The 27,517-nt window shown below is 49.6% G+C and overlaps 1 protein-coding gene across 1 annotated transcript; it reads left to right on the top strand.

Annotated features, from left to right (window-relative positions):
* Nucleotides 1–785: 785 nt before the first annotated feature.
* On the top strand, nt 786–26,966 carry TM6SF2 (transmembrane 6 superfamily member 2). Its single transcript, XM_060233408.1, has 11 exons — nt 786–974; nt 11,121–11,215; nt 13,304–13,401; nt 16,148–16,251; nt 18,694–18,776; nt 20,845–20,969; nt 23,592–23,693; nt 23,904–23,996; nt 24,558–24,677; nt 26,180–26,629; nt 26,859–26,966. Exons 1-10 carry the CDS (start codon nt 883–885, stop codon nt 26,378–26,380), a joined length of 1,113 nt encoding a protein of 370 aa, XP_060089391.1. The 5' UTR covers nt 786–882; the 3' UTR covers nt 26,381–26,629; nt 26,859–26,966.
* Nucleotides 26,967–27,517: the final 551 nt, after the last annotated feature.

Below are 27,517 nucleotides of genomic sequence, written 5' to 3'. Positions count from 1 at the left end.
CACCCTATTGGATGGAGGAGGCTGACTAGGAGAAGACATTTGTCCCTTTAAAACACTTATCCAAGCCATGCCAACTGGTGGCCTGGAGAATTCATTCAAAGTTAAAGTTGCTTTCTTTCTGCCTCTCCCCTCTCCCATCTAATTTCCTTCCTTCCCTCAAACATCTGACGTTCATGTCTTGTGGCTCTCAAACATCTGACGTCTCTCCTATGTGGTTCTTATATTAAGCAAGTTTGGCCACCCCTGCTCTAGGGCCTTGTGCCCTGCTGAGGCCCCTCCCCTCCCCAAGCCCCACCTCCCAGATCCGCCCCCAAAGTCTGGGAGGGACGGTGGCTCAGCGGTAGAGCATCTGCTTGGTAAGCAGAAGATCCCAGGTTCAATCCCTGGCATCTCCAAAAAGGGTCCAGGCAAGTAGGCGTGGAAATCCTCAGCTTGAGACCCTGGAGAGCCGCTGCCAGTCTGAGAAGTCAATACTGACTTTGATGGACCGAGGGTCTGATTCAGTAAAAGGCAGCTTCATATGTTCATGTGTCTCCAGGTATTTTCCAACACACATCTGGCACCCCTAAGGGTTAAGCTAGGCTTGTTCAAGAAGCGGAGCTAGAAAAATTTGATCTCCGCGCCCCTCCCCAAAGAGTGTTAAAAGTTGCTGGAGGCCGGCCCAGAAGGCGCCTAGCCCTTTAAAGAGGTGTTGCCACGTTCCTATTCCCCCCCCCCCCCCCCGGGGCTGGATTGTGCAAGGGAATCGCCTCCGCCGGCGACCTTTGGATAGCCCGTCCTTTCTTTTGCTTTCTTTCTCCGGAGCCCTCGGAGGAGCCGTCGAGGTCGGAGGGGGCGCCGCGGCTTCCTTCCTCCATTGACTCGCCCCTACCAGCACTCACCATGCGGCTCGCCCCGCTCTGGGCTGCCGTCGCCCTCTCGATCTCCGCCTTCCCTGTCTCGTACATGTTGAACAGCCTGTCGGCGATGGAACAGTAAGTATCGTGTGGACGCGTGGCGACGCGTGTCTTTTCCCTACCCCGTGCTTTTTTTTTAAGTATGTTAAGACACGACAGAAAACAGGGACGTTGCAAAACTTTCTGCCATGCTGTCGCTACGGTGCACGAGAAGGGTTGCAAAACCAGTTGAGGTGGGCGTGGCCGGGGTCAGGGGTTGCCGCCCCTTTGGCTTGGCTCCTGGGCACGGTTTTCAGATGGGAGCGAGGGACAAAGGGAGTGGAGCAGGCTGAGCGCTAAAGTGGCTGAGCACCAAGGATCAAGGAGACCTGGGTTCAAATCCCCATTTGGTCTATGGAAGTCACAGTCTCCCAGCCTAATTTACAGCGTTGTTAAGAACATCAGAAGAGCCCCGCTGGATCAGACGGTCTAGTCCAGCCATCTAGTCCAGTATGCTGTCTCACACAGTAGTCAGCCGGCTCCCCTGGAGAGCCAACAACAGGACAAAATGGCCAAGGCCTTCCGTGATAAGAACATAAGAGAAGAAGAAGAAGATATTGGATTTATATCCCGCCCTCCACTCCGAAGAGTCTCAGAGCGGCTCACAATCTCCTTTATCTCCCTCCCTCACAACAGACACCCTGTGAGGTAGATGAAGATATTGGATTTATATCCCGCCCTCCACTCCGAAGAGTCTCAGAGCGGCTCACAATCTCCTTTCCCTTCCTCCCCCACAACAGACACCCTGTGAGGTAGATGAAGATATTGGATTTATATCCCGCCCTCCACTCTGAAGAGTCTCAGAGCGGCTCACATCTCCTTTCCCTTCCTCCCCCACAACAGACACCCTGTGAGGTAGATGAAGATATTGGATTTATATCCCGCCCTCCACTCCGAAGAGTCTCAGAGCGGCTCACAATCTCCTTTCCCTTCCTCCCCCACAACAGACACCCTGAGAGGTGGGTGGGGCTGGAGAGGGCTCTCACAGCAGCTGCCCTTTCAAGGACAACCTCTGCCAGAGCTATGGCTGACCCAAGGCCATGCCAGCAGGTGCAAGTGGAGGAGTGGGGAATCAAACCCGGTTCTCCCAGATAAGAGTCCGCACACTTAACCACTACACCAAACTGGCTCTCCAGAGCCCTGCTGGATCAGAGCATTGGTCCATCTCGTCCAGCATCCTGTCTCACACAGTGGCCAACCACTTCCTCTGGAGGTCAAACAACAGGGCGCAGAGGCCAAGGCCTTCCCTTGATGTTGCCTCATAGCTCTGGGATTCAGAGGTTCTGTGCCTCTGGATATGGAGGTTCCCCTCAGCCACCATGGCTAGTAGCCGCTGACAGATTTATCCTCCACGAATCTGTCTAATCCCCTTCAAAGCTGTTTATTCCAATGGCCATCACAACGTCCTTCAACAGCAAATCCCGTGTTTTAATCACTCTCTGTGTCTTTCCTTTTGTCCAACCTGAACCCACTGCCCATCAGCTTCATTGGATGCCCTGGAGTTCTAGTATTTGGGGAGAAGGGAGAAAAATTAATCTTGATCGACTCTCTCCACCCTAATCGTAATTGTATAAACCTCTATAAAAGTCCCAAACTCTACAGCCCTTCCTCATCGTGAAGGGGCTCCATCTTGGTTGCCCTCCTCTGCTCTCTTTCCAGCTCTGCAATGTCCTTTTGGAGACAATGGTGACCAGCACTGGGTTGACACTTTGACCAGTTTTGCACTAGACCTTTAATCCTGGTTTATCTCTGTCCCCCAGCTGACATCCTACACTAAAATAATAGAATCAGAGAGTCATAGAGTTGCTTTATCTGATTCTGTTATTCTAGTGCAGAATGCCAGTTTGGGGACAGGGCTAAACCAGGATTAAAGGTCTAGTGCAAAATTGCTCATTTGAGTTATCCGCTGGGACCTCAAGATCTTTCCCCCTTTCAGTCTCAGCAAGTTCAGGGGTCCTTTTATAGAAAAATAGGTGGTGGAGCTCATTAGCCTAACTCATTAGCATATGCTGCCCCCCAACCAGCCAAATGCCCAACGCAAGAAAGGAGAGCTCTGGCGAGCGAGGCCTGCTTGGGCTGCCTAGAGATCCAGCCAGCTCAAGAAGGCCTCGCTCGCTTGGGGCTCTCCTTGGCCAGCCGCCCACCCCCACAATCAAAAGGCCAGCAAGCCACGCACCACCCAAAATCACATAAGAAGTGGAGAAAGGGTTCTCCAGGGGTTAATGAGAGCGGCTTGGGGTGTGGCAAAGCTTCTGGTGGCTGGCTGGCTGCCCGCTCTTCTAATCCAGGGATTGTTATGCAGCTGCACCTTCTATGCAATGGACAAGGTAGGTGGGTGGGGAGGAGGAAGGGGGGTCGTCAGAAAGGTTCAGGAGCTGCGCTTCTGTGAATTCAAGGCCCTATTAGCCTATACTTGAAACTGGGATGTTGTTGTTGCAATGTTTACACTTACAAACATTGAACTTCCTTTGCCACATTGTCGTCCACTCACCCAGCTTGTGGAAGTCTTCTCGGAACACTTCCCAGTCAGCCTCGGCTTTCACCATCCTGAACGTGTAAGCTGCTAACTTGGCCAGGACACTCCTCACCTCCAGATCACTGATGAATTGATTAAACAGTACCAGCCCCAATACCGATCCTTGCGGGATCTCCACTGCTTCCGTCCCTCCATTGTGAGGATAAAAAGGAGGAGAAGAGAATGACGTCAGCTGCTTTGGGTGTCCACTGAGGAGAAGGCAGGATAGAAATAATAATAGTAATAATTATCGTATGGCGGTATGTGTAATATAGCCTGGAGATCCTAAAATCTCCTGGTCAGGCAGAAGTTCTAGCTCATTTAGCGTTGTGCACCACTAGGTGGCGAGCTAGACTTTTTTAGGCAAGAGATGTTTCAGAGGTGGTTTGCCATTGCCTGCCTCTGCACCACGCCTCCAGTATTCTTTGGAGGTCACCCATCCAAATACTAACCAAGGCCAACCCTGCTTAGCTTCTGAGATATGATGAGATTGGGCCAGGCTATCCAGGGCAGGGCATAAACCGAATGAATGAATAGACAGTCTCATTCAAAAGGGAACATGTTCTCCGAAGGTGGCAGGAGATCTCCTGGAATTATAACTTATCTCCAGGCTACAGAGATCAGTTATCCTGGAGGAAACAGCTGCTCTTGAAGGTGGACTCTACGCCATTATAGTCCATCCTCCCCAGGTTTCATCCCCCCAAAAATATCCAGGAATTTTCCAAACCACAGTTGGCAACCCTAGGAGAATCTGCTTTGCACGCCGAAGATTCCAAGTTCTGTCCCCAGCAGTATCTCCTGTGAAAACCCCGGAGAGCTGCTGCCAGCTGGGAAGACCTAGATGGACCTAGGGATAACCGCAGGTTCAAGCACCGCCACAGTAGCTTGTGTGAGACAGGATGCTGGACTAGGTGGACCACTGGTCTGATCCAGCAGGGCTCTTCTGATGTTCTTATGAAGGCCTCAGCCTCTGTGGCCCATTGTTGGCCCTCCAGAAGAACTCGTTGGCCTCTGTGTGAGACAGGATGCTGGACTAGGTGGACCACCGGTCTGATCCAGCAGGGCTCTTCTGATGTTCTTATGAAGGCCTCAGCCTCTGTAGCCCATTGTTGGCCCTCCAGAGGAACTGGTTGGCCTCTGTGTGAGACAGGATGCTGGACTGGAGGGACCACTGGTCTGATCCAGCAGGCTCTTCTGATGTTCTTATGAAGGCCTCAGCCTCTGTGGCCCATTGTTGGCCCTCCAGAGGAACTCGTTGGCCTCTGTGCGAGACAGGATGCTGGACTAGGTGGACCACTGGGTCTGATCCAGCAAGACTGTTCTGATGCTCAGCTTCCTGGGAGAGAGTCTTGCTGCTGCTTCCTGCAAAGGGTGTAAGAGCTTGATCTGCTAGCAGCGGGAAACTATATTATTTCCCCCTTCTCTGTAGCATGTTTCACTATTTTTACTTTATTACATTTGTATCCTGCCCTCCCCTGACAAGCCGCTGGCAGCCTGTACATACATGCATATACGTGTTTATAAGAATAAACCAGTACCACTTAGCAAACAGAACTGGGGACCGATGCCCTTTTTAAAATTGGGATTTCAATCACACGTTCAGCTGTTACAGGCATTGCACGTAACGTGATTATTCAGCACATGTATAAAGAACATTAAATTGTACAAAGGGTGTGGATTGCATGTGTATTTGCTGTAATTTGTGAACAGGGGCTCATGTTACCTCTTTTGCTGTCCGATGAGATTGTAAACTCCCTGGGGCAGGTTTTGTGGAGTCGAGTGGCTGAATATCTGAACAATGAATCATGAAGTCTCCAGGCTGAATCTTGGTTCTGCCCCAAAATAATTCACCGGCTTTAGGCAAGCCCCATCTGTATCCCGAGAGCCTTCTCCAAAGGGTTGTTGTTACGATTGCATCAGGATAAGAAATTAAGACTTTCATTTCCCGAATCACAATGTGCTCCATCCAACCCAACATCCTGTTTCCAGGTTACCACTGCAGCACCTGTTATTCGAAGGCCTCTGAAGATGGAGGTTTCATTTTAGCCTTTATGGTTCCATCCAGTTGACTGACCTATCATGTGCGTTTGAACATTAAGGCCCTAGAGCAGCGCTAAGCTTTAACTGCGTGATGCTATTTTTGTTTGCTGTGTTTGTAGTCCTTTGGGTTTTTTTGGGGGGGTGGGGGTGGGCGGAGGAGCACGATAGCGATGGATCGTGTCTATACTCCAGTCTGCCACTAGAGAGCCCAGCCCTGAATTTGCAAGGCCAGGCAGAAGTTTCCAAACCAAGAGTGGCTCTGAGCATGCGTGGACTGCACGCCTGACTCTCAGATGCTCAGCTTCCCTTACAATGCAAACCTTGCTCAACCTGGCTGGCCCTGGCACTTTCCCCTCTGGACAGGAGAACGGGGGAGAGAGAGAGAGAATTATTAAATGATCGCAGCTGAAAATGAATTTCACGATGAAATGCCAATTTATACAAGCGAGCCTTGGCTTTTTGCCCACCATCCCTGGCTGCTCAAAGAAGCATTGGCTCTCCTGTGTGTGTGCATGTGTTTCCAAATAGATTATAAATGTATTCTAAGGCAAACCCCCCCCCCAACAGTATCTTAAGAGAACATGCATGCATATTCTGTGCCCACCTGGTTCTAAAGAACAGTTTAATTATGCTCCTTCCTTCCTTCCTTCCTTCCTTCCTTCCTTCCTTCCTTCCTTCCTTCCTTCCTTCCTTCCTTCCTTCCTTCCTTCCTTCCTTCCTTCCTTCCTTCCTTCCTTCCCACACCTAGAGCCTACTATGCCCTCTGGCCGGCATACTCCAACAACATACAAGCAGGTTGATCTTTGATCCCTTCAGTATCAGCCCCAACGCTTGCCAGCTAGCAGAGCACACTGATTAGCTGCGCTCCCTGCCCGGCACATGGGACTCGTGAGGGATAGCTCTGCTGTTGGTTGGGCTATGCGTTGGGATAGTTGCATGGAACCTCCACCATCCAAGGCAGTACACTTCAGAGTTCTATATGCTAGAGGTGCAAACAAGCAGGGAAATGCTGTTATGGAGTGAGCTGGGTTTTGCACTCATGGATTGCCATTTGCCATAGCGGTTTGCTGTAGGGAGTGTGGTCAGAGTGGTCAGTCTAGGATCCGGGAGGGCTGATTTCCAATCCGTGCTTGAGCACAAACAGGGTTGCCAGGTCTGGGTTCGAAAATACCTGGAGACTTTGAGGGTAGAGCTGGGAGAGGGCGGAGTTTGGGAAGGGGAGGGACCTCAGCATGGTACAATGCCATAGAGTCCACCCTTCAAGGCAGCCATTTTCTCCAGGGGAGCTGATCTCTGCCAGCTGGACATCAGTTGTAAAAGCAGGAGATTTCCAGGCCCCATCTGGAGGCTGGCAACCCTTAAAACTTTGTGATCTTGGGTCAGTAGGGGAAGGAGATCCCCTCAGGACTTTGGGTTGCCAGCCTCTAGGTGGTATCTGGAGATTTTCGGCTATTGCACAGAATCTCTAGACCACCAAGATAAGTCCCCCTGAAGAAAATGGCCGCTCTGGAGGGTGCATTGCGTGGTGTTATACCTCACTGAGGTCTCTCCGCTTCTTAAACCCTTCCTTCCTCAGGTTCCACCCCAAAATCTCTAGGTATTTCCCAACCCAGAGCTGGCAGTCTTAGTTGCCAACCTCCAGGTGTGGACTGGACATCTCCTGGAATTACCACTGCTCTCCAGACGGCAGCAATCACTTATTGTTTATTTATTTAAAGCATTTATCCCACTTCTGGAGAAAATGGCTGCTTTGAAAGGCAGACTGCAGGGCGTTATGCCCTACCAAGATCCTACCCCTCTCTAAACCACACCCTCCTAGGCTCCACCCTCAAATCACCAGGTATTTCTGAACCCTGGGTTAGGAAGGGTTGCCAGGCCACCTCTGAGTTCGGAAATACCTGAAGATTGGAGTGTGGAGCCTAAGGGAGCGGGGTTTAGGGAGGGGAGGGATCTTGGTGGGGCATGATGCCCAGCAGTCCACCTCACAAAGTCCCCACTGCCCCTTCAGCTGGCTTGGAGAAGGCATTTGTCTCTTCCCCAACCCCAGCCAACATTTAAAGTTAGAGTTGCTTTCTTTCCACTTCTTCCTCCCCATATGTTTGCCTTCCTTCCTTCCGTTTTGTGGCTCTCAGTCATCTGACATTCATGTCTTGTAGCTCTCAAACATCTAACATTTATTCTGTGTGGCTCTTACATGAAGCAAGTTTGACCACCCCTGACTGAGGCCTTTCAAAGGGAAGGGAAGAAGAAGAAGAAGATATTGGATTTATACCCCGCCCTCCACTCCAAAGAGTCTCAGAGCGGCTCACAATCTCCTTTACCTTCCTCCCCCACAACAGACACCCTGTGAGGTAGATGAAGATATTGGATTTATATCCCGCCCTCCACTCCGAAGAGTCTCAGAGCGGCTCACAATCTCCTTTATCTTCCTCCCCCACAACAGACACCCTGTGAGATAGATGAAGATATTGGATTTATATCCCGCCCTCCACTCCGAAGAGTCTCAGAGCGGCTCAAAATCTCCTTTACCTTCCTCCCCCACAACAGACACCCTGTGAGATAGATGAAGATATTGGATTTATATCCCGCCCTCCACTCCGAAGAGTCTCAGAGCGGCTCACAATCTCCTTTACCTTCCTCCCCCACAACAGACACCCTGTGAGGTAGATGAAGATATTGGATTTATATCCCGCCCTCCACTCCGAAGAGTCTCAGAGCAGCTCACAATCTCCTTTATCTTCCTGCCCCACAACAGACACCCTGTGAGATAGATGAAGATATTGGATTTATATCCCGCCCTCCACTCCGAAGAGTCTCAGAGCGGCTCACAATCTCCTTTATCTTCCTCCCCCACAACAGACACCCTGTGAGATAGATGAAGATATTGGATTTATATCCCGCCCTCCACTCCGAAGAGTCTCAGAGCGGCTCACAATCTCCTTTCCCTTCCTCTTCCACAACAGACACCCTGTAAGGTGGGTGGGGCTGGAGAGGGCTCTCACAGCAGCTGCCCTTTCAAGGACAACTCCTGCCAGAGCTATGGCTGACCCAAGGCCATGCTAGCAGGTGCAAGTGGAAGAAGAAGAAGATATTGGATTTATATCCCGCCCTCCACTCCAAAGAGTCTCAGAGCAGCTCACAATCTCCTTTCCCTTCCTCCCCCACAACAGACCAGACACCCTGTGAGGTGGGGGGGGGGGCTGAGAGGACTCTCACAGCAGCTGTCCTTTCAAGGACAACCTCTGCCAGAGCTATGGCTGACCCAAGACCATGCCAGCAGGTGCAAGTGGAGGAGTGGGGAATCAAACCCCATTTCCCCAGATAAGAGTCCACACACTTAACCACTACACCAAACTGGATCTCCTGTTACAAATACAAATGTCCTAGTTGGGTTCATTTGGAAAAAGCCAGATTTTTTTTTTTAAGTTTGTGCATTTAGTGCTTTGAGGCAGCCCAAGCTCTCCCGGTGAGTGACCTCTTTGTCTTTCCAGCTGCCCTGTAAGTTGGAGCAGTGCTCTGCTTTCCCGCGTTGCAGATGCCAGGGGAGGGCGGAGGCTACCTTTGCTTCAGGGCAGGGATAGGAAGGTGACCCTCCCTGCTTCGTAGCGCAGCCTCTCCCCAGCCTGGCTCCACCAGTTCTTAGGAATTAAGGAAACACACTGAAACCAGATAGCCAGAGCAGCAGTTCTGCAAAACTGAACTGTTCTGACAGGCCTTTAACAGCTAAGCCGGAAGAGGACTGCCACCCCACATCACTAAAGAGATGCGATTACTATACGATCACCGTCAGGAAAGAAGAGCCAATAACTATATTGAAATTGTAGAGCACCATGGAATGTTTTAATTGAAATTGTATTTTATTGGTTTCAATTGTAGATAGAATTGGTTGGAACTGACTGTGAGCTGCCCTGAGTCCGCTTGCAGAGAGGGCGGGATAGAAATCTAAGATAATTAATTAATTAACTAACTAACAAACAAACAAATAAATAAAAGTTCATTGTCCATAGTCTTTCCGGTACCCAGTTCTTTCTTTTGGCATGTGTGTGTGTGGGGGGGAGGGGTCCCACTGGCTCAGAGGATGAATTGCTTGCCCAATAAAAAAGCTCCTGATTCTCCACCAAGTGTTGTCTGAGCCCCTCCTTCTCGCTCTCTTTGCAGGAAAGGTTTCCTGTGCTCAGCTGTCTCTGCAAGCTGCCCCCAAGCTGGAGAGCCCATGCGGCTCTGCAGACGCTCAAAGGCCCTTTCCTTCCCGAGGCAAGGGTATCGCTCAGGATTGCTGCAAGCGTCCTTTGCAGCCAGGGTCTGCATTGCAGTTGTTTCGCAGCGGCAGCTGGCGCTGGGCAAAACTTGCAGCTGCAGCAGGCTTTCCAGCTCCCTGGCTTAGCGGCGTCCCCGTCCAGATGGTGTCAAACGCGAGCCCGGGCCCCTTGCTTTGGCATCAGTGGATTTGCAGACGCAAGGATTTCTGCAGTTCTACTCAGATCATTCAGCGTGGTGGGGAGGGGTTTGCACCAGAATCTCATCTGCGCTTCTGAAATCTTTTAATTTCTGAACCAAGTTTGAGCCCAGTGGCACCTTTAATACCAACAAAGTTTAATTCTGGGCGTAAGCTTTTGTGTGCAGGCACACTGCTTCAGAGGCGGCACACTGCTTCAGAGACTTTGCCAGCTGTTACATATAGGTGAGGGGAGGAGTCCAGGAGCACTTTAAAGACTAACAACATTTTTGGGAGGGAATGAGCTTTCGTGAGTCGCTGCTCACTGCTTCAGATCCAGCTAGAATGCGAGTCCATCTGTCATATATTGGTAAGTGGAGTGATTTTAGATGCCAAATAACATTTGCAGGCAAATGACAATAGCAGAGGGGTGGCCAAACTGTGGCTCAGGAGCCACATGTGGTTCCATCGCCCCATCGGCCAGCTTGGAGAAGGCATTTCTCTTGGAGAATGCCGTTAAAGTTAAAGCTGCTTTCTTTCCCCCTCCCTCCCTCCTTTGTCTTATGGCTCTCAAACATTTGATGTTCATGTCTTGCGGCTCTCAAACATCTGATGTTTATTTTAGGTAGCTCTTACATTAAGCAGGTTTGACCACCCCTTGCATAGCAGGCTTGATTGGATTAGTGATATGCAGAGGGGTAGTAGGTGTCGAGAAGTCAGCATTGGTAACGAGACTGGAAACCTAGGTCTCGATTCAGTCCAGGTGGATGCCAATGCTGATTTCTCCACGGCCTTTTAAATGAAGTGGCACATCAACCTTTTCTTGTTTCTTCTGCCCTTCCTTTTGGACCAGCTGCCCTGCTCTGATTGGATGAGCTGCTCATTGTCCTGGCATCAGACTGGGATCTGGAAAACCCAGGTTCTGATCTCCTCTTGAGCCAGGGAAGCTTGCTGGGTGACATTTCAACCCAACCTACCTCACATCGTTGTGAGGATAAAATGAAGGAAAGGAGAATGACGTAAGCTGCTTTGGGTTCCCGTAGGGGCAGAAGGCAGGATATAAATAAAGTAAATGAATCAATACATTTTGGATTGTTTTGGTGGCTTGCTTGGATTCCTGGCATGGGGGCTACAAATATTTAACTTCAGTATTGGAGGGCCTCAATCCAGTGCCTCTTTCTCTCTTTCTCTCTAGCTCCTGGTCCGTGGCCTTGGTGGGTGCTATGGTCCTTGTGGGCTTGTTTGCTCTGGTCTACCTCCCTAGTCAGCCCCAAGATCCTCTCTTCTACGGTATGTTGGCTCCCCTCTTCTCCCTGCTGGATCAGAGCAAAAGAGCAAAAGGCCTGCTGCTCCTTTCTGTTTCCCGTACTGGCCACCCAAATCCCCTCTGCCATGTATACCCAGGGGATTTTTTTGTGGGAAAAGCCCAGCAGGAACTCATTTGCATATTAGGCCACACACCCCGATGTCACCATCGTTTCACACGAGGCCGGTTTTGTGGGAAAAGACTAGCAGGAGCTCATTTGCATATTAGGCCACACCCCCTGGCGTCACCATTGTTTCACGCGAGGCCTTTTTTGTGGGAAAAGCCCTCTGTATATCAACACGGCAGGGAAGTCCCTGTATTGGAGATCCAGCACAAACATCTGTGATTCACGCACTCTAATCTAGATCCTCTCTGTGATCTTTCCTGCAAGTCAGACTATGAAGAGTATAGAAGTCAGAAGTTACATTTGTTGACGAATTAGAGTTGATCCTTAGATGTGGGTTTCCCACTGCAGCTCGGAAGAAGAATTGCCGCAAAGCGCTGTTAATCCAGAGGCATGTCCCTGGATTCTTTGAGAGGCAATAGCTGGCTTCTCCGCCTGAACATTTTATCTGGACTGTGGTGCATTTGTGAGCGCTTATGCACCGTTTGATTGCCGTATAATATTTGAGGCTTCGTTGGCTGCAAGCCTCTGTTCATACGATATGGTCAGAGGAACGTTTGGAACAGTAAATAGCTTGTCGTTTTGATGTATTAATTATTTGATCAGAGTCAATTTGCAAAATATATAACAACATTATTGGGAAAAAGTTGGCAAAACAAAGTTAAAGTGCATGTATATCAACATGGCAGAGAAGTCAACATGACAGAGATGCCCGTAGTTCTCACGGCCCTTTCTTCCATGTCCAGGGAAATGCCGATCACCACTTTGGGGTCAGGAAGCAATTTTTCTCCAGGCCAGTTTGGACAGGGGTCCTGGAGGGGTTTTGGTGTAGTGGTTAAGTGTGCGGACTCTTATCTGGAAGAACCGGGTTGGATTCCCCACTCCTCCACTTGCACCTGCTGGAATGGCCTTGGGTCAGCCATAGCTCTGGCAGAGGTTGTCCGTGAAAGGGCAGCTGCTGTGAGAGCCCTCTCCAGCCCCACCCACCTCACAGGGTGTCTGTTGTGGGGGAGGAAGATAAAGGAGATTGTGAGCCGCTCTGAGACTCTTCGGAGTGGAGGGCGGGATATAAATCCAATAACTTCTTCTTCTTCTTCTTTTGCTGTCTTCTGGGCATGGAGATACAAACAAACACTGTGATATGCTGGCTAACACATTTAGTAAAACTTTTATCAAAAATCTTACAAATCTTTGCCACATTATAAAGACGTACAACCCTACAATATTACAATTAAAATTCCATCCTAGCGAGCCCCCGGATATAGACTATTTTCGTCAAAGTCTTTCTCGGGAGTATTCCTATACATTTCAAAGTTATCAGCCTCTTGTACAATTTAGTGCATGTATTGGGAACAAGCCAGTCCTTATGTTTTCTAAACAGATGCCAAAGCCTTCTGGATTTGGCTGGCAAAATGCTCTCTGCAGCCTCTTTGTTTCCTTCAAAATTAGCATCGTGGAATGAACCATGGTAATTGTAACGAGATACAACACAAAGCTGAATGGGAGTAAAGATATATTTTTACATTTGATTAAGAACTTACCTCTTGGTGCCACTTAAGTGATTAAATTTATTTGGGTGAGCCAGTCTTGAACCTAACCAGATGCAAAAGCCTTCTGAATTTAAGTGACAAAATGCTCTTTTACAGGCAATGCTCTCTTTTTTTTATCACTTTTTTTTTTTTGTATCCCCTCTACTATGAACTGTGATCCCATGTTTGTTGTATCTTCTGGGCATGAAGCAGGGGTCACTGGGGATGTGCGGGGGGAGGTGTCTGTGAATTTCCTGCATTGTGCAGAGGGCTGGACTAGATGACCTTGGGGTCCCTTCCAACTCTGATTCTATAATTCTATTCTATGATTCTAAGTCTCTGCATTGGAGACCCAGTGCAAAATGCTGTGATTCACGCCCTCTAATCTAGACCCTGTCCTCGTAATCCTTCTCTTCCAGTGTTTATGGTCTTTTCCTTCACTTCTGTGATCGACACAATAATCGCACTGGAAGAAGATGGTTATATCGGCGGATTCATGGAGTTCTACATGAACGAGGTACCAGACCACTGTGAGAGGTGGCCTCGGATTTGAGTTGACCTTAGCTTGGCCGCGTAGTTTGGCTCCCAATTAGGGCTTTTTTTTTGTAGCAGGAACTCTTGCATATTAGGCCACACACCCTTGATGTACCCAGTCCTCCTGGGAGAGCCAGTTTGGTGTAGTGGTTAAGTGTGTGGACTCTTATCTGGGAGAACCGGGTTTGATTCCCCACTCCTCCACTTGCACCTGCTAGCATGGCCTTGGGTCAGCCATAGCTCTGGCAGAGGTTGTCCTTGAAAGGGCAGCTTCTGGGAGAGCCCTCTCCAGCCCCACCCACCTCACAGGGTGTCTGTTGTGGGGGAGGAAGGTAAAGGAGATTGTGAGCCGCTCTGAGACTCTTCGGAGTGGAGGGCGGGATACAAATCCAATATCATCATCATACAGTAGGCCCTGTACGAAGAGCCCTGTAAGGAATTCTAGCAGGACCTCTTTTGCATATTAGGCCACACACCCCTGATGTAGTCAATTCTCCTGGAGCTTCCAGTAGGCCCTGTACGAAGAGCCCTGTAAGGAATTCTAGCAGGACCTCCTTTGCATATTAGGCCACACCCCCTGATGTAGCCAATCCTCCTGGAGCTTCCAGTAGGCCCTGTACGAAGAGCCCTGTAAGGAATTCTAGCAGGACCTCCTTTGCATATTAGGCCACACACCCCTGATGTAGCCAATCCTCCTGGAGCTTCCAGTAGGCCCTGTACTAAGAGCCCTGTAAGCTCTTGGAGGATTGGCTACGCAAGGGGTGTGTGGCCTAATATGCAAAGGAGTCCCTGCTACAAAAAAAAAGCCCTGCTCCCAATCCTTGGACTCTGAGATTCAGAATAGGCGGCTGCAGGACTGGCACAGTCAGGCTGCTATTCAGGAGGAATGTATAAGAAGCAAAAAAGCCCGGTTGTTACTGGGGCTCCCAAGATGGGAGCACATTCGGCTGGGGCTCTGGGAGGGAGGGTGGCTCAGTGGTAGAGCATCTGCTTGGGAAGCAGAAGGTCGCAGGTTCAAACCCTGGCATCTCCAAAAAAGGGTCCAGGCAAATAGGTGTGAAAAACCTCAGCTTGAGACCCTGGAGAGCCGCTGCCAGTCTGAGAAGACAATACTGACTTTGATGGACCAAGGGTCTGATTCAGTATAAGGCAGCTTCATATGTTCATATGTTCTGCACTGGCTGCCAATAATATACCGAGTTCGGTACAAGGTGCTGGTCATTACTTTTAAAGCCCTATATGGCCTAGGACCTGCCTACCTGAGGGACCGTCTCTCCCCACATGTTCCCCAGAGAGTACTGAGATCGGGAACCCAAAATCTTCTCGTTGTCCCCAGGCCAAAGGAAGCCCGCCTGAAATCTACCAGGGACAGGGCTTTCTCTGTAATGGCCCCTTCCTGGTGGAACCAGCTGCCGGAAGAGGTGAGGGCCCTGCGGGACCTTGCTCAGTTCCTCAGGGCCTGCAAGACAGCCCTCTTCCGGCTGGCTTATAACTAACCGGCATTGGAAACTGAGTGTAGCTTTATTAGACTGCTGTTATGTTTTTTAATGTTTTAACTGTATAAAATGTTTAAATTTAATATTTTTATGTTAGATTTTATGTGCTGTGAGCCGCCCTGAGCCACTTTGGTGGGAAGGGCGGGATATAAATCGTAAATAAAAAAAATAAAATAAAATAAACTTCCTTCTGCCTGTCCTTTTGTTTCATTTGTTGCTTTGTTGTTTCCTGCCATCAAGTTGCAGCCAACTCATCACGGCCCCTTAGGGCAGGGGTGTCTAACTCATTTGTCATGGGGGCTGAATCTGACACAAACGAGACCTTGTCGGGCTGGTCCATGCGTGTCATAAACCGTAATGCCAGGTAGCAGAGATAGAAACTTTATAAAACACACAGATAAACACAAAGATTTTTTTTTAAAGTTTTAAATAAAACATGCTTAAAACATTAGCACTCTTTAGTCTTAAAGGCGCTTTCTTTGTGTCGCTCTTGTGCAACCCAGGGAACTGGGCAAAGGAAGCTCTGGCTCTTTGCTTTCTTCCCCCCCTGGGGACCAGGAGAGGGAGGAGCCTCAGCCAATCAAAGGAGGAGAGGCTTTGCTCAGTAGTTCTGCTGTGCGATTGAAGGAGCCTGGCAAAGCAAGCTATCCCTCTTTCCCTTCCTCCCCAAGGGAGACGCCTCAGCCAATGGAGTAAATAGAGGTCTTGCTCTGTAGTTCCTGTGCGACTGAGCAATCCTGGCAAAGCAAGCTGTGATGCGGAAGGAAGCAAAAGAGAGGGGGGCACTGCACCACTGAGCCAAACCTCTCTTCCTTCTATTGACTGAGGCTCCTCCCTCTTCTGGTCCCCTGGGGAGGGAGGGAAGGAGCCAGAGCTTTCTTTGCTTAGTTCCCTGGATCACACGGGAGAGATACAAGGAAAGCACCTTTAAGACCAATGAGTGCTAATGTTTGAAGCATGTTTTATTTTAAGTTTTTTTTTTAAAAAAAAATCTTTAATTTTTTTGATCTGTGTCCTTTATAAAGTTTATATCTCTGCTACCTGGCATTATATCTTATGACACCCATGGCCCAGCCGGACAAGGTCTCATGTCAGATCCAGCCCTCATAACAAATGACTTTGATACCCCTCCCGGATTGTAGCCTAAGCCAAGTATGATCTCAGTTCTGTTCTGTTTCCAGGGCATTAGGAGCAGAACTGAATCTCACATCTCTCTGATGCTTCTTTTACCAGGGCGAGCCATACCTCCGCACGACCTACGGCATTATGATCTGTTACTGGGACGGCGTGGTGCATTACGGTCTCTACCTCGTGATGATTGCAACCATGTCTCAAAGGTAAAGGGAGGGACTGTAAAGTGCTGAGGATTTGCCATGGTGAGGGGTCCCATTAAGGTGTGGAACAGGCTGTAGTTCAAGGGGTGCAGTTGGAAGAAGCTATAGTGCAGGGGGGCATTGCACTGGTTGGATTACAGCTGTCAGTTTAGTGTAGTTCTTAAGAGCAGTAGACTCTGATCTGAAGAACTGGGTTTGATTCCCTACTCCTCCACATGCAGCTAGCTGGGTGACCTTGGATTAGTCGCTGTTCTCTCAGAGCTGTTCTCTCAAGAGCAGTTATCTCAGAGCTCTCTCAGCCCCACCTGCCTCACAGGGTGTCTGTTGTGGGAGAGGAGAGGAAGGAGATTGCATGCCACTCCTTCGGATAGTGAAGGGCAGGATATAAAAAACCCCAACTCCTCCTTCCTCCTCCTCTTCCAGCAACACAAATAGGGAGTTTGGAGTCACATCTTCATAGGAGAAGATTTTAGTAATGGATTCTGAAAGTACTGCTTGGCAGAAAATATATGGTTAGCTTGTAGAACTTGCTGCCATAAGAGACAGCTATGGCCACTAGGTTTAAAAAACAGATTACTCAAAGGTAAGAAGGATCGATCTCTCCACAGGTGTTAGCCATGACAGTTAGGTGAAACCTCCATGTGCAGTGACAGTGTACCTTCATATACCAACTGCTGGGGATGAATAGTGTGGGGAGGGGCTGGCCTTACTGGTCAATGTTGGAACCTTTTGATCCAGTCCAGCAGGGCTCTTTTTGTAGCAGGAACTCCTTTGCATATTAAGCCACATACCCCTGTTGTAGCCAATCCTCCAAGAGTTTACAGGGCTCTTAGTACAGGGCCTACTGGAAGCTCCAGGAGTACTGCCTACATCAGGGGTGTGTGGCCTAATATGCAAAGGAGTTCCTGCTACAAAAAAAGCTCTGAGGAGTCCAGCAAAACAGCTCTGAAGTTAAGGGTAAAGTTTGTTTTGGCAGAGAAAGGAATGGCAGGATAACACAAAGGAATGTTTCTTTTTTCTATTTTCGTTAATTTTAATTTTTAAAATGGCATCCTGTTAAATTGGTTTTAATGGGAAATGCTGGCAAGTCACAGCTGATATGGGAACCCCTTAGGATTTTCAAGGTGAAGGACAAACAGAGGCAGCTTTCCTTTGCCTGCCTTGGTGTTGCGACCTTGGACCTCCTTGTACTAACCAGGGCTGACCCTGCTTAACTTCTGCGATGTGATGAGATTTGCTTTGCCTGGGCCACCCTGTTAAATTAGAGTAAGAGAGCCAGTTTGGTGTAGTGCAGGGGTGGCCAAATGTGCTTAAAGTAAGAGCCACATAGAATAAACACCAGATGTTTGAGAGCCCCAAGACATGAATGTCAGATGTTTGAGAGTTGATTGGGAAAGGAGAGGCAGAAAGAAAGCAACTTTAAATGTATTCTTCAAGCTGCCATCTGGCTTGGCTTGGAGAAGTGATTTAAAGAGAGAAATGCCTTCTCCAAGCCAGTCAATGGGGTGGTAGGGGCTTTGAGAGCTACACTATATGTGTGAAAGAGCCACATGCGGCTCCTGAGCCGCAGTTTGGCCACCCTGGTGTTGTGGTTAAGTGTGCTTGGGTCTTTTATTGAGCAGGAACGCAGTTCTGGCTGGTTTTGAGTCAGGGGTGTGGCCTAATATGCAAATGAGTTCCTGCTGGGCTTTTTCTACAAAAAAAGCCCTGTGCAATACAATGGTGATATCAGGGGGTGTAGCATAATATACAAATGAGTTCCTGCTGGGCTTTTTCTACCCAAAAAGCCCTGAGTGCGCCGATCCTTATGTGGGAGAATGGGCTTTATTTCCCCACTCCTCCACATGCAACTGCCGGAGTGATCTTAGGTTAGTCATAACTCTCCGTGAGCTGTTCTGCTCAAGAGCAGTTTTGGGAGAACTCTCTCAGTCCCTGCTGTGGGGAGGGGAAGGGGAAAGGATTTTGTAAGCCTCTCTGAGACTCCTCCGGGTAGTGAAGAACAAGATATAAATCCAGACACTTCTTCTTCTAATTCTTTTTTGGGGGCGAGACGGATCAAGTCACAGCCATGGGCGACCCCATGGGGTTTTCAAGGCAAGAGTAATTCAAAGTTGGTTTGCCATTGCCTGTCTCTGTGTAGCAATCTTGGACTTCCTTGGTGGTCTCCAATCCAAATACTGATCAGGACCGAGCATTCTTAACTTACAAAACCTGACCCCATCAGACTTGACTGGGCTATCCAGGTCATGGCACAATCCTTCATGCTGGAGTAAGATTGATTATCCAAGCTTTTGCCGAAGGTCAACAGTTCTATCTAATGAGACTGGACTGCCTCAGGGAGTCCAGTGGATCCAAGCTTATATATACATGCCACAAAGAAAGCTCAGCATCGTGGATGACATCCATAGGGGTTCTAATGATGAAGGTTCTCTGATTCCTTTTCAGCAAGAGTTACCGGAATTTTGGCCTCTACTGGATTGGGTCCCTCACAATGAGTCTTCTGGTTTTCTTGCCGGGCAACGTTGTTGGTGAGAAGCTTTGTGACCATTCTGTGTTGGGTGCCGTCATAACAGAAGGTCATCGAGAGGAATCGGTTAGAACAGTTGTACGGTTCTTTCTTTCCAGTTTAAATTTAAAAGAAAGCCCAGTCTCTCCTGTCCCCATCGGTACACAGAGGGTAGGTCATGGCAGGATGAAAGAAACAGATTTGAAATGATTGAATTCTCAAATATTAACAATCGATGAAACGTTTGAACAGGGAACGATGACAGTTCAAAATCAGGTGTAACTGAATTCTGTGATTCATTTTTGTTTGACTGTCCAGCTTTGGCCAAACTACAAATCGTGGCTGTAATTCACGGAGAGCCAGTTTGGTGTAGTGGTTAAGTGTGCGGACTCTTATCTGGGAGAACCGGGTTTGATTCCCCACTCCTCCACTTGCACCTGCTAGCACGGCCTTGGGTCAGCCATAGCTCTGGCAGAGGTTGTCCTTGAAAGGGCAGCTGCTGTGAGAGCCCTCTCCAGCCCCACCCACCTCACAGGGTGTCTGTTGTGGGGGAGGAAGGTAAAGGAGATTGTGAGCCGCTCTGAGACTCTTCGGAGTGGAGGGCGGGATATAAATCCAATATCTTCTATCTTCTTCTTCTTCTAATTCTGGGCCTGCAAAACTGTCCTCTTCCAGCTAGCTTTTTAAGACGGAACCCCTGATAACATCAATAACACCGAGCCATCTTATACACAATTTGATTATATTATAATGTTATATTGTTTTATTGGTTTTACTATTTAAATTATTAATTATATTATATATTGTTTTATTGTATCATGGTTTTACCATGTCTTGTTAGCCGCCCTGAGCCTGCCTTGGCGGGGAGGGCAGGATATAAATAAAAGTTTATTATTATTATAATTCGGTGAGTTCCCCATGGAAACTCAATTTTAAAGCAAGGACCCCAACTCAGCAGGAAGAAGGTCTCCTCTTCCCTACCTCCTGTACTGTTTTCCTGACCCAAAATGACGGGAGGGGGCAAATTAGGCTCCCCTGGGACCCTTTTGGGTCAAGAAAATAGTGTGTGGGGGAACTGGGACCCTGTGTTACATCTAAATGGAGCTGCTATGGAGCGCTTGCGCCTGTTATTTAGGGGGGAAGTCCCTGCAGCTGTCCCAGGTGAAATGCAATTTGTAGATCGGCCCCATGCCTCCCATATGTGACTTCACACCTGGTTGAAAATTCTGCACATTGACAAGGATAAATCAGTGGGAACTATCCTTGTTAAACAGGGCCAGTGTGCCCTATAGGCAACCTTAGGCCATCGCCTAGGCAGAGGTGACCGACGGTAGCCCTCCAGATGTTTTTTTGCCTACAATTCCCATCAGCGCCAGCCAGCATGGCCAATGGCTGGGGCGGATGGGAGTTGTAGGCAAAAAACATCTGGAGAGCTACCGTTGACCACCCTGGCCTAGGGCGGTGGCCCTTGGGGGGCACCAAATTGTGCACCCCCACGCGACTCACAAGGGGGCAGGACCAGCACAGCACTGCCCGCCCAGCCTTGCTGGAGCATGCCAAGCACACTGCCGGCTGCTCTACCCACCCAGTCCCATTCAGCTCCCTCGCTGGCATGGTGGTGGCAGCAGCCAGGGGAGGTGGCGCCAGGAGCTGTCATGTAGGAGGGGCCTCCCCCTGGCTTTTCCCGTGGGTGGGGGAGGAAGGGTGTGACCCAGCAGGCAGGGTGACAGGGCAGGAAGTTGGGGGTGGGGGGTTGTTAGTGGAGGGGGAGGCTAGTAGGGTGGGCTGGGGTGGGCCCCTTGCCTAGGGTGCCAAAAAGCCTGGCGCCATCTCTGTTGCTAAATGTGCACTATTGTCAGCTGGGTGTTTTCTGTTTTGGTTTTCTTTGCATTGATGGCATAAGATGGGAACCCCAGCATGATTCTGACTAGTCACTGGCTCTGATTAGTGACAAGCAACTCAGGGAAAGGAAAGCGTTGCAGATTGCAGGAGAAAGCAAACGCAATCAAAACTAGACTGTCCCTTGTCTCTCCTGTTTGGATCAAGGGGAAGAGAGAAAGAAGATGTGTGTTTGTGTGTTCTCTCCATAGGGAAATACGGGTCTGAGATCCGTCTGGCCTTCCTCCTCAACTTCCCTTATCTTCTCATCCCCATCTGGGCTGCAAAGAGAATCTTCAGCCAGCCCAAGCCTCTGCCCCTTCTGATGGCGGATAAGGTACTGAAGAAGAGCAGTTCTAGGTCAGGGCTAGAGGTTCTGGAAAGAAGGCAACTGTTGTCAGTCCCCAGCTTTTTGGATTCCTGCTAATAGACTGCCCCTTCACATGGAGGTTCCATTTAGCTACCCCTGGGAACCTCCTCTATTTAGGATCACACTGTATTTGCCATTGCCTCCTGGATACTAAAGCAGGAGGATGGACATGACATTGAGTCAGTTCATTGGTTAAGAACATGAGAGAAGCCCTGTTGGATCAGGCCAGTGGCCCATCCAGTCCAACATTCCGTGTCACACAGTGGTCAGAAATCCCCAGGTGCCATCAGAAGGTCCACCAATGGGGCCAGGACACTAGAAGTCTCCCCACTACTGTCCCCCAAGCACCAAGAATACAGAATCCTTGGTGTGAAAGGATACTCATTCACCAACTGTAGGGAACATTCCCCATTTCTTCAGCGCAGTGTTTCCCCTTGACCCTCATGCTCCCTGGCAGCAGCAGAGCTGTCATTCTCAGAGTGGGACACATCTAACAAGTCCCTGAGAGTCTTATGGGCCTGACTGTCTCTGCTTCTCCAGGTCAGCCACCTTGGTAGGGTTGCCAAGGCCAATTCAAGAAATATCTGGGGACTTCGGGGGTTGAACCAGGAGACCTTGAGGTGGAGCCAGAAGCAAGGTTGTGACAAGCATAATTGAACTCCAAAGGGAGTTCTGGCCATCACATTTAATGGGACCACACACCTTTTAAATGCCTTCCCTCCATTGGAAATAATGAAGGATAGGGGCACCTTCTTTTGAGGCTCAGAGAATTTTACTCCCTAGTCCAGCCTTTTTGAAACTTGGCATGTGTTTTGAGGAGAGGCATTGGATGCTATGCTGCAAAAACAGCCCCCCCCCCAGTGATACCCAGACTCTAGTGGATCAATTCTTCATTATACCCTATGGGAATCGGTCTCCATAGGGAATAATGGAGTGCCCAGCAGACATTTCCCTCCTCCCCCCATTTTCTGATGATCCTGAAGTGGGGGGAAGGCCTCCAAACTGGGGATCCCCTGCCCCCACCTGGGGATTGGCAACTCTATACCTTGGGTTCGAGGCTGTGAACTTGTTCCCTGAGAACCAGGAGCTCCTTGCACCAAAAACACACCCCTGACCAATGTTCCCTCTAAGCTGCAGAGTCTTGTGAGCCAAACTTCTACTTTGTGAGCTATGGGTATTAAAGTTGTGAGTTACTGCATAAATTATATTATAAATTATATTATATTGGGGAGGGACGGTGGCTCAGTGGTAGAGCATCTGCTTGGGAAGCAGAAGGTCCCAGGTTCAATCCCTGGCATCTCCAAAAAAGGGTCCAGGCAAATAGGTGTGAAAAACCTCAGCTTGAGACCCTGGAGAGCCGCTGCCAGTCTGAGAAGACAATACTGACTTTGATGGACCGAGGGTCTGATTCAGTATAAGGCAGCTTCATATGTTCATAGTGCTCTGGGGTCATCCTTCCTGGACTAAGACAAAAATGTGTAAGCTGGAGGCTAAAACTCTGTGAGCTAGCTCACACTAACTCAGCTTAGAGGGAACACTGCCCCTGACTTCTGTCCAGCTGGCAGATAGCCATTCACATCACAATCAGGAATACACCGGATAGACCCCAGTCCCCTGGTGGCATTCTACTTTCATAATTTGTTTTAAATCCCCCTTTTTGTAAATTTCCCCTATATATAGATTGTTTGAGAAAAGTGTGCTTGCCCTTTGAGGGACTTGGAAAGACTACTGGCCTGGATTTCTCACCCTGCTGGTGAAACTCTCATATCTGCTGAACTCGCCTGTTTATTCCTCTGTTCCAGACACTTTGTCACTGGAGCTAGGGCGCTCTGGCACTGGCATGGAGCCTGCTGCCTTTCAGAGCTGAGGCCCTAAATAAATAGCTTGCGCCCAGGGCTTTTTTTGTAGCAGGAGCTCCTTTGCATATTAGGCCACACACCCCTGAAGTAGCCAAGCACTCACAGGGCTCTTAGCACGGGGCCTACTGTAAGCTCCAGGAGGATTGGCTATATCAGGGGTGTGTGGCCTAATATGCAAAGGAGTTCCTGCTACAAAAAAAAGGCCCTGCTTGGGCCAAAGCTCCACCCCCTACTGGAGCCAATCACACTCATTGGGATCTAACCAATAAAGGAGGGTGACTGAGACAGCCTCTGGTTGATCCAGCCCTGCCAGTAATCTGTTGTTACTGTCAGGTGTGTTCCAAGTCTCAGGCAGAGAAGGGCCTTTTCCCAGTGTGGGATGTTTTTTTCTGGAGACGCTAGCACCAGGGACTTTCCCTACGCAAAGCCCATGTTCTGCTCCTATGCAACAGTCCTTCTATCGACACACTGATCTTATGGCAGCTGTGTTGATTCTGCAGTGCCCTTGAATGGGGTTATGGTAGAGGGAAACGGAAAACCGTCTTTCCCCTCCATCTCATGGTTTTGCAGGGAGCATGGAGCTCCTGCCTTCCACTCCTGGAAACTGCCATTCAAGACTCCCTGGCACTTTGCACTCTTGCACCCTGCTTTCCAAACGTGCTCCCCCCCCCCTTTCTGCTCTAAAATTCAGCTTCTTGGGTTTTTACTTGTCCGTTTTGTCTTGGGGTAGGTTTCTGCAGAGCAAAGCAAAAGTATCCTTCAGCGCCCGCTGGACTTGGGACTGGTGGGATTCTTTCTCCTTGCCGCAGCGTTCACACTCTTCAGAGGCCTGGTGAGCAACAGCTTGGCCCTCTGCTAGGGCCAGAGAGGACTGGGGAGGGTGTGTCGAGAGCCCTTCTGTCCCTCCCGGATCTCTTTGACCTTGTGCTCCTGGAGGAGTTGGACCTTAACCGAGCTGCTGGTCATTCAGGGGAACTGAGCTACGATAATTTCAAATTGCTTTGTGCATTTGTGTCTTTGCATTTCCGTTGTCCGTATTTAGGTCGTGTTGGACTGCTCGGCTGACGCTTGCTTCGATTATGTGTACCAGCAAGAGCCATACCTGCGGGACCCCGTGGCCTACCCCAAAGTCCAGGTGAGCTGAGAGCATCTTACCCAACTTGTTGTCACGGGCCTCTTTCACAGTACCGTTAGCTAGGAAGAGAAAAACACTCTTATTGTATAGTGAGTTCGTTCAGTCAGCTCTCCAGTAAGCAGCAACAGTTTATTTCAAGAAGGAACAGTCACAAACGACACAGGCAACTCCACTCAATATATACACCGTGGTCGAGTAAAACGCACCTCCTTTGGTCGGTGGCAAGCCCTGCTATTGGTCTCTCCGGGATCCTTAATTTGCATTTCCTGAAAGAAATGCCTCGTGTTCTAAGAGAACGGCCAATCGGAATGTAGGCATCAGGATCCTGGAGAGTAATGGAAGCAAGCTTCAAACTCGAGCCAAGTACCCTAGTGAGAACTATGATACATGACAACTCTGAGCCTCCTTTTGTGATGTGCAGAGCAGGTCTGCCCGTGATCCTGGGAAAACTGGGGGCCCCTAAACAACCATTCTCCCCATTTGCCTGTTGCACTGTTTGCCAATCCCCCTTCTCAGCCAACCCTCTGCCCAGATCCGTCTGTCTTTGTCCTCGTTCTCCAGATGCTGGTCTTCCTCTTTTACGTCTTGCCATATTTCTGCCTCTGCCTATATGGGCTGCTTCGTCCTGGATGCACCTGGATGCCAGACTGGGCTTTGGTTTTCGCTGGTGCCATAGCGCAGGTAATCAGAGAATCCCTTACCCTTGAACCCACAATGTTGCGGGTCTGGGGGGGTCTTTCCATTATTTTTGGTCCTTCTCTTGTGTAAATCTGGCGGAGAGATAGGGCTGCCAAGCTCCTGCTGGGGACGGGGGATCCCCTGGTCTGGAGGGCCCCAACCTGCCGGCAGGGAGCAGGCCATTGTGGGATCCCCGCCCCCGAAGAGTCCCGTCGTTGCGCACCATCCCCAGCACAATGACATCACCCGGAAGTGACGTTATTGCTCCAGGGATGATCTAAGACTCACAGAGTAAAACTCTGTGGTACCAACCAAGGAGTTTTATCGTGAATCATAGAATGTCCCTGGCACAACGCTGTAGGACTCAGTTTACGCAAAGTAAACTGTGATGCAGAAGGAAGCAAGAGAGAGGGAGAAGAAAGCAGATGACAGCCAGTTGCTTGGGGGCCTGATAGGAGCCCTCCGGGGGCCTGATTCGGCCCCTGGGTCGCATGTTTGACACCCTTGCTCTAGGTTTTCAATGCGAGAGGTCTTTCATGTCATCTATTACCTGGCCCCCTTTTTAAAAAAAACTGGCGATGCTGTAATTAAATCTGGGACTGGGGACTGAACCAAGCAGATGCTATACCACTGAGTCTTAGCCCCTCTTACTCCTTCCTTCCTTCCTTCCTTCCTTCCTTCCTTCCTTCCTTCCTTCCTTCCTTCCTTCCTTCCTTCCTTCCTTCCTTCCTTCCTTCCTTCCTTCCTTCCTTCCTTCCTTCCTTCCTTCCTTCCTTCCTTCCTTCCTTCCTTCCTTCCTTCCTTCCTCTCCTCTCCTCTCCTCTCCTCTCCTCTCCTCTCCTCTCCTCTCCTCTCCTCTCCTCTCCTCTCCTCTCCTCTCCTCTCCTCTCCTCTCCTCTCCTCTCCTCTCCTTTCTGCATTTGTGTGTTTGTGCATGCACTGAAGTCATGGTGACTCCTGGTGACCACTTCTGGGGCATGGAGGACGTTAAGAGACGAGGCTTGATATTTCCTGCCTCTGCCTCCCGCTCCTGGTGTTCCTTTGGAGGTCTCCTATCAAAGTAATTGCCACCCAAGTACTTGCTTAGCTTCCAAGATCTGATGGGATCAGGCTTGCCCGGGCTATCCAGGTCAGGATGTACTCATTCATTTTCAATCTAGCCTACCTCACAGGAACGTTGTGCGGATAACCTCGGAGAGGGAAACCAGTGGGAGAGGTGATAACCTGGGGAAGGGAGGAGCAAGTCTGCTGCTTGGACCTCCTTGGAGGGAGGATGGACAGATTCAGGGAAGAGATGCACCTCCCTTTAATTAGTGAAATAATTATTGCTGCAGCAGAGCAAATGTGGAAGGTGGCTGCAACCCCTCGGAGCTTGCAATCTGAACAGCACAGCAGGCTGAGGTGGGGGGAGAAGAGCCAGGCTAACCAGGGGTGCCCCCTGCTAACAAGGGGGCTGAAGGTTCTAGCCCCCTTGTCTCTACCTCTCTGTCTTTTCCATGTTCCAGGCACAGTTCTCGCACCTGGGTTCTTCCCTCCACCACCGCACCCCCTACCCCTACCGTACCCCCGAAGGGGCTTGGTGGTCTGTGATGATCTCCAATGTGGCGTATGCCCTGGGGCCCCACCTCCTTGCCTACCGCTGCCTCCGCAATCCCGCCTTCTTCTACCCAGTGGCTCTCCGAGATGAAGAAAAGAAGAAGCAGTGAGAGAGACAGGGAGCCCCCCTGTGTGTCAGGAAGAGGGGCTCTGTTGGGGGGGGGCTTGCAGGACGACTCTCCTGCAGTCTTTACTCTGTGTCTGAGCTGCAGTGGCACTGAGCACTGGAGCTTGATTTCAAATTTGGGCCCAAGCAGGAACCTTGGGAGCTGGCATGTGGTGAAGAAACATCTGGGCATCTTCACATGCCCAAACATCCTATTGGAAGGGGCAAGGAAATGGGTTCAAATGTGTGTAATGTGCAGGGCTTTTCTTTTTCTTTTTAGCAGGAACTCCTTTGCATATTAGGCTACGTACCCCTGATGTAGCCAATCTCCTAAGAGCTTACAGGGCCTGCTGTTAAGCTCCAGGAGGATTGGCTACATCAGGGGTGCGTGGCCTAATACGCAAAGGAGTTCCTGCTACAGAAAAAGCCCTGGTAATGTGGACAAGCCAATTAATGCAGGCCAGGACTATATTTGGGGGCAGGGCACAGGGGTTCCTTTTCTAAAAGAAAGGTCGTTTTTTGTTTCGAGAAAAGAGCCAGAAATGAGCAATGCAGGTACTCCAAGAAGTCCTTGTTTACAATATTAAAAATACATGTGTGTGTGTGATTTTTAAAAAAGGTTTGCTATGTGAAAGTCGTTCTTGAAAATTTGCTGATGGTGTTTGGGTTCAAAGGTGAGCAGCCCTCCCTTCAGAATACCGTATGCTTGGGATCAAAGGCAGACTGGGCTCAAAAGAAGATATTGAAGAAGATGATATTGGATTTATATCTCGCCCTCCACTCCGAAGAGTTTCAGAGCGGCTCACAACCTCCTTTACCCCCCTCCCCCACAACAGACACCCTGTGAGGTAGATGAAGATACTGGATTTATATCCCGCCCTCCACTCCGAAGAGCCTCAGAGCGGCTCATAATCTCCTTTCCCTTCCTCCCCCACAACAGACACCCTGTGAGGTAGATGAAGATACTGGATTTATATCCCGCCCTCCACTCCAAAGAGTCTCAGAGCGGCTCACAATCTCCTCTCCCTTCCTCCCCCACAACAGACACCCTGTGAGGTAGATGAAGATACTGGATTTATATCCCGCCCTCCACTTCGAAGAGCCTCAGAGCGGCTCACAATCTCCTTTACCTTCCTCCCCC

The sequence above is a fragment of the Heteronotia binoei genome, chromosome 2, assembly GCF_032191835.1.
Source record: "Heteronotia binoei isolate CCM8104 ecotype False Entrance Well chromosome 2, APGP_CSIRO_Hbin_v1, whole genome shotgun sequence".
NCBI classification, from domain to species: Eukaryota; Metazoa; Chordata; class Lepidosauria; order Squamata; family Gekkonidae; genus Heteronotia; species Heteronotia binoei.
This window is presented reverse-complemented; position numbering and strand designations above follow the sequence as displayed.

Coding starts and splice junctions, on each gene's coding strand:
- TM6SF2 (XM_060233408.1), top strand. CDS start 883: ATGCGGCTCGCCCCGCTCTGGGCTGCCGTCGCCCTCTCGATCTCCGCC. Junction 16,252..18,693: donor ATTGCAACCATGTCTCAAAG/GTAAAGGGAGGG, acceptor ATTCCTTTTCAG/CAAGAGTTACCGGAATTTTG. Junction 23,694..23,903: donor TCACACTCTTCAGAGGCCTG/GTGAGCAACAGC, acceptor GTCCGTATTTAG/GTCGTGTTGGACTGCTCGGC.